Genomic DNA, 15,860 nt, shown 5'->3' on the forward strand with positions numbered 1-15,860 from the left:
CAATAAGTGCCATAATTTCACTCAATGTTAACATAATTCTTACCCTTGCAGTCCCCACCTACTTTGTCTCACCCCTTCTATCCAACTAGATTGTAAGTTTTCATGGTAATAGGGCCCTCAACTTCTCCTGTGTTTGTTTGTCAAATTTTGTATTGTCTTGTTGTTCTTTTGTCTTTTTACTTGTGCAAGTTGAATCCACAAAAAGTGCCATGGAATGTGCTAGAGCATGACCAATAAGGTATAATAATAATAATAATAATAATAATAAAAATGCTAAGGTCATATTGAATTTCTAATTTCCTGCATCATAAACAATGTTTTGTTGTTTACAAAAACAGTAAAATTTTTGCAATGTTTAAAGTTTCAGATTTTATTGAAAACTTGATTTCCCCCCTGCCATTGGTTTTAACCATGGTAAAGATTATACATCTGTGTTTAAAACTCCCGCTAGGACCCACAAGTGTCACTGAATACACAAAGTAATGTTCATTTAATTGAATGTTTTACTTTCTGAACGCAGTGGAGGTAAGTACTGGTGCATATTGAAAAGGTAACAAACTGAAGGAAAAAGTGGCGCTTAAAAGATTTAAATCTGGTGCTGCTACAAACATCCAAATATTGGTGCATGTTTAAAAAAAAATACAATAACAATCATTAAACAGTGAATTCTAGTGAACAGATAAGTAAATTGTATATTTTAAACCAAAGTGGCAAATGTGAACAAATTCTCCAGCTCACCTATTGTAGAATATTACACATTCTATGTTCCTATTCATAATCACAATGTTGTTATTATAGCTTTCAAGTCCGTTTTCAATTTAGCAAATCCTACTTTTTAGTGAATAAACCCTCATGTCACATCTCTGCCATAGCTTTTAAAGTTAGTATCCCGTGTACACTACCACTCTTAATGCTGGTGTTGGCTGTGCAAGTAAAATACATGTTTTATTTGCTTAGTAGCATACTTATGCCAACTTACCTTAAGATCTAAATGTATAATGTACATCTGGTGCATATATTGAATCCCTTCACAGATCTGCTTTATGAATAAGACTGTATCCACTTCAGACAGGTTGCAACTTTCATCAATTATTCTGTCAAACAATTCACCTCCCTCCACACTATTGAAAGAAAAAAATAATTATACGGTATTAATTTTAATAATAAGTAATGTAGCTAGAAAGTATTAAATGTAATATAATTTATAAATGTATTTTTTTAATCCATTTGGCAGCAGTAACAAATCTGACACTGTTATCTAAACTGGTTGTATTTTTATTTATTTTATTTTAAATATTATTAACTTTTGAAGCTGAAAGCAAAATAGTGATTTTAATTGCAATAAAACCAAATATTTCAAATTGCATCAACATCTGGTGGTCTCTGTTTATGATCTGATATGTTTGTATTGTTTAATTGACATAATGCATGGCATGATAAATATTTTATCTTTTTCAAGTTTAAAATTTTAAATGTCAGACGAAGATGATGGGGAAGAGGTTGATAGAACTGTATGACTTAATAGTGCAAGTGTTATTTGGGGGAATACTGTAAGGGTAAAAAAATGCTTCTAAACCAGTGTGTCAGATGATATAGGCCAGAAATCTTGGGATCTATTTAATAGAAATGCATATCTTTTGGTTTTGGGGGGTACTACGACAAACTATGCAACATGAGGCATTCTTTCTCTCTCTCAGTATTACATGGGACCTGTGGCTAACAAAAAATTAGCCAGGATATAAAACGGTTTTGAACTGAATAGTGCACAAAAAGGGTTAAATCACCACCAAGTGTATGGAAATATTATTGCTTGGATAAACTGTGCAGGACTTTCACCAATTTCATAGAGGTTGCATAGTAAGGCACACATGCAAGCAGATCAGAGATACATAGAATAACACTATTAGAGATGTTTATTGTAAAAAAAAACACAGAAAATATATTTATACCTCCTGACTGTTCAAATAGACAAAAAGGGACAAGTTAATTTTAAAGATTCAACGCTGCATACAACTCATTAGTTAGTCTGGGCCAATAAAATGGTCGATGCCTGGGACTCCCTGGCGTGAGCAGGGATTTAACCCTGCTTACCCTGGCTTGTGATTTAAAACCCCATTTAAATGCCTGTATGCAGGCAGCACTCACTTTCAGTGTTTCAGATAGCATATTGGTCAGTCTGATGCCCCTAGTAAGAAGGAATGACATCTACACCTTTAAGGCATATAGGTTACAACTTTATTTATTTTTTGCAAACAGAATGCAAGTCAAAGTCACCCCACAGCTTTTATGGATGTCATGCCTTGAGTAGACACTTTATTGTATTCACCCCTCTGACTCTCTTTTTGAGGCACTGAAGCAGGGTGACTGTTTATGAAACATAATGTTTTAAAACCTCATTTAAAGGGGAGCTCTCACTACTTTGAAATTTACACCACTAAATAAAACTTTGAAAAAGACCTATAACTCGTGTTAAACCTTTTTATGAAATGCATTATTTTCTTTTAATGTTAAAGATTTAGCAAATTACGTCATAACCAAGGCAGAGACAAGCAAATATTGCAAATGAGGAGGAGATATAGAAACACTGCTTCATTTCTCTTCTCTGTCTCCTTACTCTATGCTGACTGCCTGGTGCAAACGGCAGAGCTTATAACAAGCACTGACAGGGTGCTAAGATGGAGGCTTCATTTGCAGGATAAAGAGGTGTAGATTTCTACATTTAATTGCATTTTTCCCATCTCACAAATTCATACTTGTTTATTACAGGGTTAAGTAAAGTAACAGCTCCTCTTTAACCAGTAAAGGGCAAGGCCTATTCAATGTCGTAATCTTAGGCAGCATATAGTAGAGAGACAAATGTCAATCCTAGTAAATACAAAGAAATGTTACCTGCGATCTGGCCTAAAGCTCTGGCCTAATGCCAGAGCGCAGGTAACTTTCTCTTTGTTTTTACTATGTATTTTGAGAAGTTAGATACTAAGATACTGCTGCTGTAAGCGCAGAGCTTTATTTTTGTGTTTGTGTTTAACCCCTTAAGGACACATGACATGTGTGACATGTCATGATTCCCTTTTATTCCAGATGTTTGGTCCTTAAGGGGTTAAAAGGCAATCCTACTCAAACATCAACCTGAGATTTGGTTGAATTTCTGGTCTCCACAGTATATTCCATCAATAATGTGACTACAAACAGTTGGAAATTGTTTAAATATTCTACACTCAGGTTGGCTGACATGGGTGTTGGTGACCTCACATCCCAAAATAACAATCCACCCTTGCTTCTGCCAGGTGGAGGAGGAGACCTGGGAACAGATTTAGTAAGAGGGAATTCCATATCTGGTTTAAACTTGGGTGTCATGTGGGGTGAATTGTCAAAACAGCTTCATGAAATCCTCATATGGACGCATGTCTTTGAGCAGAATGAGTACAGACATTGGACAGACACAGCAGTCAGCAATCAGCAATTCATGACTTGATGAAAAAATAATAACCCAGGCCAAGTACATATTCTGATCAGGCTATTCTTATTCTAAATATATTCAATGGATTTTCAGTATTGGGTGTACATTTTGTTTCTGGATATTTTACATAGATTTAGTCCACTGAATGTTACATAAGAGGAGATGTTTCAAATTAGCACTAGGGTCATTCATAATGTGTACTTTACTTAATGCACTATGTGGTGGAACCCGCCTCGCCGCTGGACATTGGAGGGGCCTGGCTTCCTGCCTCCTACCTGCTGACTATGGCCCCTGGAAAATTGGTACGTTTTAAAGAACTATATTTGGGCATGTAATATTTTATATTACTGCTACTGGACCTTTAAGGGCCATCCGTGGACCTATTGGGACTTTTTGGGATAATGTACCTTTAAGACTGTGGAGCATATTACAGTAATACTGCCTTTAATATTATGTATGTATTTATGTGTTCAGTTAACCTGGGATATGTATGCAGCATTCGTCTGATTGTTCGGTAGAATCACTCCATTCATTATATTGAGTGAAACTACCGAACAACCAGACCACCCAGGAATAAGTGTGCCTCCAATTACCGTTTGCAAAAATTTTGCAAACGGGTAATTGGCAATCAGTGCAGTGTGGTCTTTGTCCTCTGGGTTGCCGCCATTCGGGAAACGAACACGTGGCGGCGGCCATCTTAAACTCCCGAACAGCGGTGTTTTGCAGTCGAGTGTCTGGAACTAAAATCGGACACTCGACTAGGCAAACACCGCTGAGACCTCCAGACTTCCAGTATTTTGTGTGGAAACGGCGGGCCGTTCAGTGGAAAGAACCCCACGAACTAGGGGGATCCTCCTTAGGCTCCATAACCCAGGCAATTTGTATGTTTATTCCCTTGTCTGTGACCGACCGCAGGGCCAAAATGCATGGAACCATTTTTAAAGGGGTATCCCTATGTTTAGGGGTACATCCAGAAACCCAGGGAATTTGTGTCTGGAATAATGGGATTATGTGTCACAATAAGGGGAGGGGATGTGTGGGTTGCAACCGTGATGCTATTGGATATTTTACACCTCCCCTGTGGGCAGTCTTATATGTGTAAGATGGAAATAAAAGCCAGGCTGGATGTGCCAGTCCAGAGTTCCTGTTTTAACCCTCAAAGTGAAGTGTCGTCTCATTCTTGGGGGAGGATTTATTGTATGCTGTTCCAGTTTGACTGCTAGGAGTGTAAACCTATTCATATTGGTTTCCTATTCAACTGTCTACAGCATTCATATGCTTGAGAGGATTTATATGCTTCTTCGGTTCGGTGATTGTGGTGTCTGCCAGAGTGTGTGGAGTCCTCAGGAAACGCTAGGAGCATCCTTCAACGGAGGTACCCAGTCGGGGTGCCAGGCGATCCGTTACACACTATAACTAGATTTATTAAGTATTATTAGATGACCACTGCTGTGTCAAGTTAGCTTACTCTGGAATCTTTAACAGCTGTGATCCATGGCTTCAAACGTACCAGTTAGACATGCCAGACTATTATTTACCTTAGCCTGGGTTTCACACATTTGTTTTTAGATGTAAAACATACTAAACATGTCTAAAAAGTGCAAAGTCAAAAAATCTCAAATGTAAGCAGTGAACTAGTTACGATCTTTTTTTTTTTTTTTTTTTTTTAAATTCTTTATTTTTTGTGCAGGTAAGTACAAAATCTTTGTCAGCGCGCCACAACAGCGTACGTATATGTATAACTTTACAGATTAGATAGTGGCATGAGTTTCTTGCACATTTTTATCGAATATAATAAGGGTTAACGTTATGATTCTATAGGTTAGATATTAAACTTATTCAAACGAGTTTTTACCGTGACAGTGAAAAATAAAAATAAAAAAATAAATTAAAAAAAATGAACTGTTGCTGGCTTTTGTCTATAGGTTAAATAGTAAACACATTCAATCTAGCTTAACATTACAGCGAAAAATAGGCTGTTACATGTTTTTGTTGCAGGAATACACTATTATTCATATTATTCCCAGCATTGGTTCGTGTTTTCAGTTACACAAGTTTTACATGTTTAAGGAATATAGTAGAGTATCGCGTTATGAATCTATGGGTTAAGCCAGGTGATCGTTGCAGACTACGTGTATAGCAAATGTGTGTTACAGGCTAGTAGCATGATATGCAGGTTAGATACAAGCTGTGGGATAGTGTCCGGCTCTGCTATCTTGTAATAAAGGTAAGGTTACAACACATGTCCTATAGTCTGGTGTAGTATGGTATCGTGTATGACTTTATGGTGTGTGTTGTGGGGAAGACAGTTGAAGTGAGCCATGGCGGTGTCACTATTTTTGCAAGCTAGGTTGTCTGATTGTGGAGAGTGGCAGGTTTAAGCATGCAATTATTGGATATGCACTGTAAAGCCTTGCAGGGCGACATATGTAGAGTCCTCATAGTGTAAATACCATCGCAGCCAGCACAAGGCTCAATGATGTGAAAAACAAAAAGAAAAAACAAACAAACAAAAAAACAAACAAACGTGGAATCAAACTTAGAGGTTTGGTCACCAACAGCCACTGGTGGAGTCAGCATGAGCAATATATCTATCAACTCATCGTTGGTGGTAAGTGTCCCGTTTAACCAACGCCTGCCTGTGGTATTTCACAGTCCCGTTTAGGCTCCCATGTGATATTCCTTTGCGTAGGGTTGTTGGTCGGTTGTAGCCGTCTTGGTGTCTCTGGTCCTTGTCGTTGAGGTGGGCTGCGACTAACCGGGGGCAGGGTGAGACTCTTGGCGTGTCGGCCCTCTAGGCCCATCTTGTCGGGGCCGGTAGCTGCAGGGTCTGAGGATCTCCGAAGCCCCCCGTCTCGCTTTCTGCGCCAAACTCTTTTTGGGTGTCTATGTGTCATTCGGGTCAGGGGGGGATTGCGGTGTCTTTTCCTGCGTGGCTGTGTTACCCGTGGTCTGGCTCCATTTGTCAGCCATAGCCGGTCGTTACCGTTTGATTGCTCCCGCCCTGCCGCCCAGTTCCTCGCCGCCTGGTCGCTGCGGTGTGTGGGCGCCATGTGCGCGGGCAAATTCTTGGGTGGAGGGGGCTCCTTTGGGCCGCCATGCCATGTGCCTGCGGTGTTCGGGCGCCCCGGCTGTGTGTTAGCGCTCCGTCTGGATGTGGGTGCCTGAATAAGGGCCTCCAGCTTTTCCCACAGTTCTCTGAAGATGCGGCTGTAGCGGAGCTCTGTTTCCTTCCTGATCTCTCGTCGTGCTGCAGTGGGTGAGCTTTTCGTCCTGTTGTCGGTATCTGCGTTTGTGTCTATGCCTAAACTATGTTGTGGTCGCTTAGTCCGTTTTACTGAGGCAAATGTAGCCGCCATCTTAGGAGCTCCGGGTCCCCCTCTGCCTGGGTAAGTCTTGGGCTTAGTCAAGGGATATAGGGCCCTAGGTTCTCCGTTGGGCGGGGACCGGGATGTCCCCCACCGGTCCAAAGGGGGGGGGGTGCGTGTAGTGCACTCTGCTGGTTGCTTGCGGTTGGCGGGAGAGCGGCCGTCTCTCCTCGCCACCTTCCATGGTAGGCCTCACTTTGCCGGTGTGGTGCCCGTTGTCTTAAGAGTCGAGTTTAGCATCCTTCGATTCCGGCGGGTCACCCTGACTCTGCGAGCCCCCTCACAGGAGGTTTGTGGCTCTATAGCCCGATTAAACCGTGGATTTTGTAGCCATACTACAGGAGCTCAAGCATGGCACGTCTTGCTGGCTCGCGAGTTAGGCTCCGCCCCCCACGATCTTTTTTTTTAAAACATTTTTTTTTTTTTAAACAATCACGGTTATTAAAGTTAGAATTTTCAGAAATTCTACTTTTAGGATAAAATAACCAACTTGGAAACATTCACTGATATCCTTAGTTCTGACATTTTGGTCTAAAATTTGAAATTCACTTTGAATTCACTTTGCATTTATGGCAATTCATTCTACATTGAATAACCCTAAAAATGTTAGGAAGTAAAATTAAAGAATTATTATTTTTAACAGGCAGAACCTAATATGTGTAAAAGAAATGGTGAAAACTCCTAAAGCCCGAGTGCTTTAAGGGTCAACCTGGTGTCCCCTCTTACACTTTCAATAGAAAACCGCACTTTTATAAATACACTAATTTGAATCCTCCCAGTTGTCTGAGAGGGGTGTGATGCCCTTCTTGATTGCTTTGTGCCCCAAAAGAGGAAGGATATACTTCTCACAGAGAAGCATTGTATTTAGTGCTTCTCTGTGAGAAACATTGCAGAGTAAACAAGACTCCCAAACACTTCTTGATGAGAAGCATTTGATTGGCTTTGATATCCTCAATTCTGACAGGTGGAGTTACAGTGAGAGACCATCTCACCATTGGATTGCATTTAAATTGAACCTTAATTTAGGAAAGAGGCAGTACCAAATAATCCAAATTCAATTTTAAAACACTCCAGCATCTTAAATCAAGCTTTAAAAAAAAAAAATTTAAACACTAGTGTTCCTTTAACTTTAGTGTCTCCCTCTCACTTATAGTTATGAGTCTAGCTCCCAAAGCTCATATCTGTTATCACTATTTATTGATACATTGGCTATCTGCGCTTTATAAGCTGTGCACATGTAAGCATACAGCATCATAATCTAGAAAAACAAAGAACACATAAAATTGTCTTCTAAGAACAATTCTCGTAGCCTGAAAGAATAACTTTTACATATGTTACAGGATGACGTTGACCCCCAATTCAAAGCTGTGTCTAGATAATGCACGAAATTGTTGGGAAAAAAATGAAACCCAATAAAAGATCTTGAATTTGATGCAAATCACCAGGATTTTTAACATCTGCAGCAGGAAATGTGAAAAGCTCTCAATGAGAGTGTTTCAATGGTTTGAACAAAGAACATAAAAGGTGATAAATATGTCATGAAAAGGGATGGCAGCTGTGTGTGTCAGGGCGGTAAAATGCACTTTAAAACTGGGTAATAATAGTGATTTTGTGGACTGGTGATGATTATCTTGAGTTATATGGGTAGAGGAAGGTAAAGATTGAATATAAAAAGGATACAAATTCGGTGAATGGCTGTACTGCGTGGAAGGAGACTTTAATACAGCAATTGTAATTAGTATTGATGGATGATGCCAGCCTGTGTGATCAGCACTGCACAGAAAAGCCTGCCCTAAGCCCCGAGCCCAACTAACATAGCCAGCAATAGGCAATTGTCAAGGGATAGTCAGTAGTTATGGGGGAATGTGTTCTAAATAAACACATGTGAAGACAGACAGATACATTTTGTCATTATGTGACTAAAAGAAAACAGAGACTTACAATTCCATAACGAGCACAATATCATTTCTGGACTCAAATGCATCATATAGTTGCACAAGGTTATTATGACTCAACTGGTTCATAACTTGTATCTCATTTTTCACTTCTTCCTGCAAATAAAAGACATGATGTGGATCTGTCAGTTCTGTCCTTAGTAATAAAACATTGGAACAAACATTTCGATTACTGCGTGAGAAGGTTTATATTCCAAAAACAATTCAAATAAATGGGTAACTGTGATTTTAAGTATTCCAGATATAGACCTCCCAAGCAGCCTATAGATATTGTAATGGAAGCCTCCGTTAACTTCGCACTTGGAGAGGACTTAAAAAATTTAGGTTTAAGCCATTTGCAAACAGTTCAATAAATTAAAGTAATATGTCATCCAGAACTTCCTAGCACTATAATAACTTTGATAAAAAGGAAGTTGTTATGGTGCCAAGACTGTTTCTTTAAACCACTTTGTTTTCTGCTCCTCAATAGGCACCACGCCATCATTATTAACATGTATTACTTGGTGTCAGAGGAGAATACAACATATCTCCTTTTTTTATTTAGGGTATTGATTATTTTTGAAAGCAGTCTATGATGTGTTGTTAGATTGCTGCATCAGGTGAAGAATGCATACCTGGCTTTGTATTATACCGTGCATTACACAATTTGCATCTGCATATTATGTGAAATGCTGCAAATCTGGTATTATGATAAATGTGACCTAATGAGGAATGATGAACATATTTTGAACTCACCTTTTCTTTGTGACCTTTTGCTTTGATAACTTTTGCAGCCAGTTTTAAACCGGAAGACTTTTCTATGCATCTGTGTACTTGACCAAACCTTCCACTGTAGAAAATAAATAGTGAAAGAAATGGAAAATATTTCAACATGTAGCATCTTGCATGATTTTGTCCATTTGTATGTCCAGAATATCAGTGTTCACATAACAATGTCACATTAATTTAATAAATATATAAATGCCTGAATTAGAACATTTAGAATCTCAATCTGTCCTATACCAAAGCCTTGGAAACCTTCCAATTATTTATGAAATGGTTCCAGGTAGATAGAGGGACCTGAGCAGTACTTTGGGATTGTTACCTCTTCTCAACTAATGCTGTAGCAGGATGCGCAGTCTCTCATTACTATTTTCAGAACAAATCATGATGTAATATAAAGTTTTCTTTATTGTACCTTGTTATATTTATAAAAAAACATAAAACTATTTTTCTTACTTCAAATTCACCTATTCAAAATATCAACTCCTTCACTATCAAATTATCATAGCATTATGCTTCTGGACACATGACATGTGTGACATGTGATGATTTCCTTTTATTCCAGAAGTTTGGTCCTTAATGGGTAAAACAGGAGAATTACAGCTAGCATATAAGCATTGGAAGAAACAGCATTTTTGTAGATATTACGGTTACTTAAAAATGTGTACTTTATATTGAAATGTTTTTGGATTGGCATTTACACATTTTTAGGAAGGTAAAGTTTAGAACGGGTAAAGCCAACAAATTTGATTGTGGGTTATCCTATAAATTACTGTAGTACTGTCACTACTTACCCTCCAAGTAACTCCGTCCTTTCCACATTATAGAAGCTATTTATTTGGGCATGTTTAGCTGAGACAATTCGATGGTCGAACGGTGCTGAAGGAGATGGTGCAACTTCTATAATAGAATAAAAATTTACTGAGGTTCATGCTAGTTTGTATTTTGTAATCGCATATGCTTGTTTAATCAGGGTTTTTACCTCCCCTTTTGATATATTTTATTGAATGATACTACAAAAATCTCTTTAAAATGCATATATTTACCAATCACCATTCAATCTACACTGAGAGACTTTTTCAAAATGTTCTGGATTGGCAAAAACTAAAGCTTACAAAGTACTATTTTGTGAATAATTCTTTCTAAAAAGCTTCTTGTGGAACCTGAGTCAAAGTATTGTTTTTATTGGTTAGACCAGGGGCACAATTGTATTAGAAAACACTAGATAGCTGCATATAGGTCACCATTCTACATAACCAAGTAGTCTAAGTTACTGTCTTGTTCAAGTCTTTGCCATAAAATATCATGCCTATAATGTATTTATTAGTAATCTGTTTTGTTTTTTTTAAGTTGGCCCATATCTGTAGAACGCTGCCCTGTATATCCAGTTTGGAATTTAATTCTCTTTATGTAAAAGAAACATGTTGCCTGTTTTAATCTATAATATATATTTTGTAAAGTATTATGATAGCAGATACATGTGCTATATCACTTCAAAGTGTCAAACGAATACACTATTCTAACTTTACTAACAATAGACTGATTTTAGAACTATACTATGGCAATATTATTAATCAGTTTATTCTGTGATATACAAGGCTGGCTTTCTGAAAGCATACAATGCATTAGCTAAGTTTGCAGTGCTTCATGGGAGAAAATTGGCATAAATTTATACTCTCATATAATTTATCTAATCAAATATCTTGTCCAATGTTACCTAAATCTGGCGGATTTTGTACAGTCCTCTTTCTACTTATACCACACAAACAAAGCACATTAATACCCAGTAGTCTTTTTTTCCTTAACCCCTTAAGGACCAAACTTCTGGAATAAAAGGGAATCATGACGTGTCAGACACGTCATGTGTCCTTAAGGGGTTAAGGGTCTGAGAATGTCATTCAGTGTTGGTTTTGAAGGTTCTATTAAAAGGATACACTCAAGCACCAGCCTACCCAATATGCATTGGAGTTTTTGGACTCATATTCATTCAGTATTTTTCTCCACATTGTTAGTTTTACTAAAAAAGGAAAACATAGTTTTGCAGGTTTTTGCAATGTAACTCTGACCACTATTTCATAAAAATATTTCCTTATTAGACGTGCTCTGAGTATGTAGTCACCTCAACCAATGACAGACCAGTATGAGCCAAGTTGCTGACATGACTCCACCCCAGACCATTCACGGATAAACAGGGAGAAAACACAGCATGAATATAAGGCCCAATCCTATCAAATGCACTTTGACAAGTTGGCAACAAGCTGTGTTGGTACCTAGGGTGCTCCTTTGAAAGAACACTCCAAACTCTAAACCTTGCTGACAGGGTTAGGGATAACAGAGTTCCCCTTCTTGTACAATAGTGCAGATTTTAAGAGAAATCTGGATTAGGGGGTAAATAACCTGTTATATAAGGGAGCTGCAAAAATGGCAACAATCTAAATGACCTTCAAAACACTTGAGTATTACAAATAACATCACGTCAGGGGGCCCGGCCACCTTGTCGACCCCTGCGACAGTGGACCGGCATAATTTGAGGTTTGCTGGGTTAAAAGTAGGAGGGCAATACTCCCCTTCTGCCACTGTCTGTAGCGTTTTCAAATGGACCGACAGGACTTAGAGAGCACTTTCTGTCAGACCATGTAATGCTGCGAGCAGGTACAGGAAGGGAGGAAGGAGAGACACATGGAGGGGCTGGGGGGTTGGGAATGAGATACATGAGGAGGGTGCTGTGGGGGAATGAGAATCATGGAGGGGAGAATGAGATAAATGGAGTGGTCGGGGGAGTGAATGAGACACATGGAGGGGCTGGTGTGGGGGATGGGTCACATGAAGGTGCTAGGGGGAATACAACCCATTTAGGGGGAGGGGGGATGAGACACATGGAGGAGCAGAGGGGAAGGATGAGACACATGGAGGCGCTATGGGAGATAAGACACATGGAGGGGCTGATGGGAAGGGAATAAGACACATGGAGACACAAAAAGGGGCTGAGTGGCTGAGTGAGACACATGGAGGGGCTGGGGTGGAGTGAGACTCATGGAGGGGATGGGGTGGAATGAGACAAATGGAGGGGTGGAGGATTGGAGACACATGGGGGGCTGGGGAGGAATGAGACACATTGAGGAGTGGGTGGATAAAACACATGGAGGGGCAAGGGGGAGCGAATGAGACACATGGAGGTGCTGGTGAAGAGGAAGAGACATGAAGATGCTGTGGGAGATTAGACACATGGAGGGACTGAGTTTGAGAGTGAGACACATGGAGGGGATGGAGGGAATTAGACCCATTGGAGGGTGGGTGAAAGAGAAACATGGAGGCGCTGGGGGAGAGGGAATAAGGCACATGGAGGGTCTGGGGGAAGCAATGAGACACATTGAGGGTTGGGCAGGATGAGGAGGGAGAGGGAATGAGACACATGGATCGGCTGGGGGGAGAATGAGACACAGGGGGGGGGGGGGGGCAGGGCAAATATTTGCGCCAGTGCCTGGTGGTTTCTAGTTATACCTCTTAATAGAAGAGCATATTTTTAAGGCATCCTATCAGGCACAAAGATACATTAGTCAGTGTTTACTAGATTATGGCATTTCTTAAAGTTTGTACTTTTTTGCTGAAAAAGTTCAATATGTACCAAAATGATTGCTTTGTGCTTCACAGCCCTTAAATGGTAACACAATTATTCTAACAAATTAAAAGCACAGCAAGCATAGCAAAATACAAACTGCCCAACATTATTTCTGGTAGCATTAATTAGCAGCATTACATATTTGGTTTTAGTCAGGCCCAGCAGTGCCCCTGTGCTTTGTTGACAACAATCTCTTACCAAGGAAGAACCGTGCCTCTTTCTCTTTTAATAAGGCCTGCTCACTTGCTTCATCTGTATCTTTCTTTTTATGTGGTTCCTCATTGGCGATTATTTGGTCTAATAATTCCTCTTTAGTATCTTGAGTAGCAAACTCCTCTTCTGTGTTCTTGACGTCCAACCTGCTCTTCTTGCTTTCCTGTGTTTCGTGATCTTCAATGGCTACGTAACGTTTACTTTTCAAACCAGGATCACAGTGGCAGTTTTCACCACTCTGTAACAGATTCATTGACATTTCTTCATCTTCTTCTGGCAGAGCCTGTTCATCATGTTTACTATCATCATAAAAACATAAATTAAATGATCAAATAATTTGTTGTCTCCTGTGATTGGTTTTCAGCTCGTATGCCACTTGACACATATCCCTGTCCTCTACTATTCTATTTCCTTTTCTTTACCTTTGTATTTTCCGGTATTATTTCTTGCTGGTTGTTTTTGCCAAAATATATATATTATTTTATCCTACAATGATGCATATTTTACATTAAGTCCACACCACACAAATATGCATTTTTGCCACATTAAAAGCATATCCATTTCTGCTTATGGAATGTTGTTTTGAAACTAGTAGAGCGTTTAATTGATGTAATGTTTTAAATATGTATTACTTTTCATGCAATGTTATTACAAAAATGCATTATTTCCTCAGTGTTGTAAACCTACCCTTATAGCTGTATTGGGCAAGATGACATGATTATAGGAGATATCACATGTATTATGACGTGCAAGTCATAAAACAATGCTGTGTCAAATTATGAAGAATATCAATATCCAGATATTGTACTTCCCCAATAGCTAAGCAATGTATAGGTCCAATACTATGTCTATGTACACTGATCAGCCACAATATTAAAACCTCCTGCCTGATATTCTGTAGGTTCCCCTTATGCTGCCAAAACATATCTGATGCATTGAGACATGGACTCCATGGACTTCACAAGACCTATGAACGTGTCTCCATGGATCAGATTTGTTGTTCCAGCACAGCCCACAGATGCTCAAATGTATTGAGATCTGGGTAATTTGGAGGCTGAGGCAACACCTTGAACTTGTCATGTTTCTCAAACTATTTCTGAACATTTTTTGCAGTGTGACAGGGTGCATTATCCTGTTTAAAAAGAGGCCACTGCTATTAGGGAACGTCATTCCCATGAAGTGGTGCATGTGGTCTGTAACAAATCTGTGGGTAAGTGGTACGTATCAAAGTAACATCCACATGAATACTAAGACCCCAGGTTTCTCAACATAACATTGCCCAGAGAATAGCACTGCCTCAGCTTGCCTGCCTTCTTCCCAGCCTGCTGCCATAATTGGACTAGACGGGCTATCCTTCACTCCCCATGTGCATCAATGAGCCTTGAGTGCCTAAGACCCTGATGCTGGTTCACCGGTCTTCCTTGCACCACTTTTGGTAGGTACTAACCTCTACATACCGGGAACACCCCTCAAGACTTTTTTGGAGATGCTCTAATCAAGTAGTCTAGCCATCACTATTTGGCACTTGTCAAAGTCACTCAGATCTTTTTACTTGCCCATTTTTCCTGCTTCAAAGACATGAAATTCAAGGACTGACTGTTCACTTGCTGCCCAATATATCCTACCCTTTGACAGGTGCATTGTAACGACTAATCAATGTTATGCACTTCACCTGTCAGTGGTTTCCACTTTGTGGCCAGGGCCGTCTTTCCGCATGGGCACTTGACCGGGGGCCCCACATGAATAGGGACCCCACAGCATTGCCATGTACCAGGCCAACAGGGGAAATCCTTCTTTACGGAGAGCCGGCCAAGCTTACTTGTTTTGGGCCCTCTCGGGCCGGTGAGGAGATCAACGATCTCCCTCAATGGCCAAAAGGCCCTTCATTAGAGAGAGGGAGGGAAAGAGGACCTGGGAGGCAGTTCCTCCCACGAGCATGCTGATCCGCATGTTGCCGTGGTAATGCTCCAATACAACATTCTGCTTGCGGTAGGAGTGAAGATAGTCTGCAGCCAGAGGAGCTGAGGGCTGTAGATCATTACTTACCATCAGACCACCAGGGATGGCAGTGCCCCCACCCTTCTTCTTACCTTTGGTGGGAGGGGGGACATGAAGCTTTTTAAAAAAAATAAAAATATCAAAAAATCCCTTTTCCTTATGCACCCTCGACCCCCCCCCCCCCCACACACACACACACACACTGCACCCCTCACTGCTGTCTGCCTTTAAGTATTCAGCAGTCTGTGTGTTTGTATTGTATGAATGTATTGCATTTGTTGGAGGTACCAATAAATATAAGCTTAATTGTATTTTACTGCTTTGCCCAGGGGCCCATAATGTTGTTAAGATGGCACTGTTTGTGGCTGATCACTGTACATCTGTTTAACCTTTCTTTTCATAGCAAAGAAAAAAATATATAGTGTGCCTTCTTGCAGTTATGCCGATATGCATATACAAAGTGAATGTTGGCATGAGGATTTGGA

General features: G+C 40.0%; 1 protein-coding gene across 3 annotated transcripts in view; it reads right to left on the reverse strand.

Moving 5' to 3' along the window:
* Nucleotides 1–15,860, reverse strand: part of MYLK4 (myosin light chain kinase family member 4) — a 143,919-nt gene that overhangs the window by 12,833 nt on the left and 115,226 nt on the right. For all 3 annotated transcript variants that reach the window (XM_063451794.1, XM_063451795.1, XM_063451793.1), the window contains 5 exons: nucleotides 13,363–13,676; nucleotides 10,340–10,445; nucleotides 9,519–9,612; nucleotides 8,770–8,879; nucleotides 980–1,121 (listed from right to left, as the gene is read on the reverse strand). In XM_063451794.1, the coding sequence (XP_063307864.1) occupies nucleotides 980–1,121; nucleotides 8,770–8,879; nucleotides 9,519–9,612; nucleotides 10,340–10,445; nucleotides 13,363–13,676 (766 nt within the window). The remainder of the gene's footprint in view (nucleotides 1–979; nucleotides 1,122–8,769; nucleotides 8,880–9,518; nucleotides 9,613–10,339; nucleotides 10,446–13,362; nucleotides 13,677–15,860) is intronic.

The sequence above is a fragment of the Pelobates fuscus genome, chromosome 4, assembly GCF_036172605.1.
Source record: "Pelobates fuscus isolate aPelFus1 chromosome 4, aPelFus1.pri, whole genome shotgun sequence".
Lineage (NCBI taxonomy): Eukaryota > Metazoa > Chordata > Amphibia > Anura > Pelobatidae > Pelobates > Pelobates fuscus.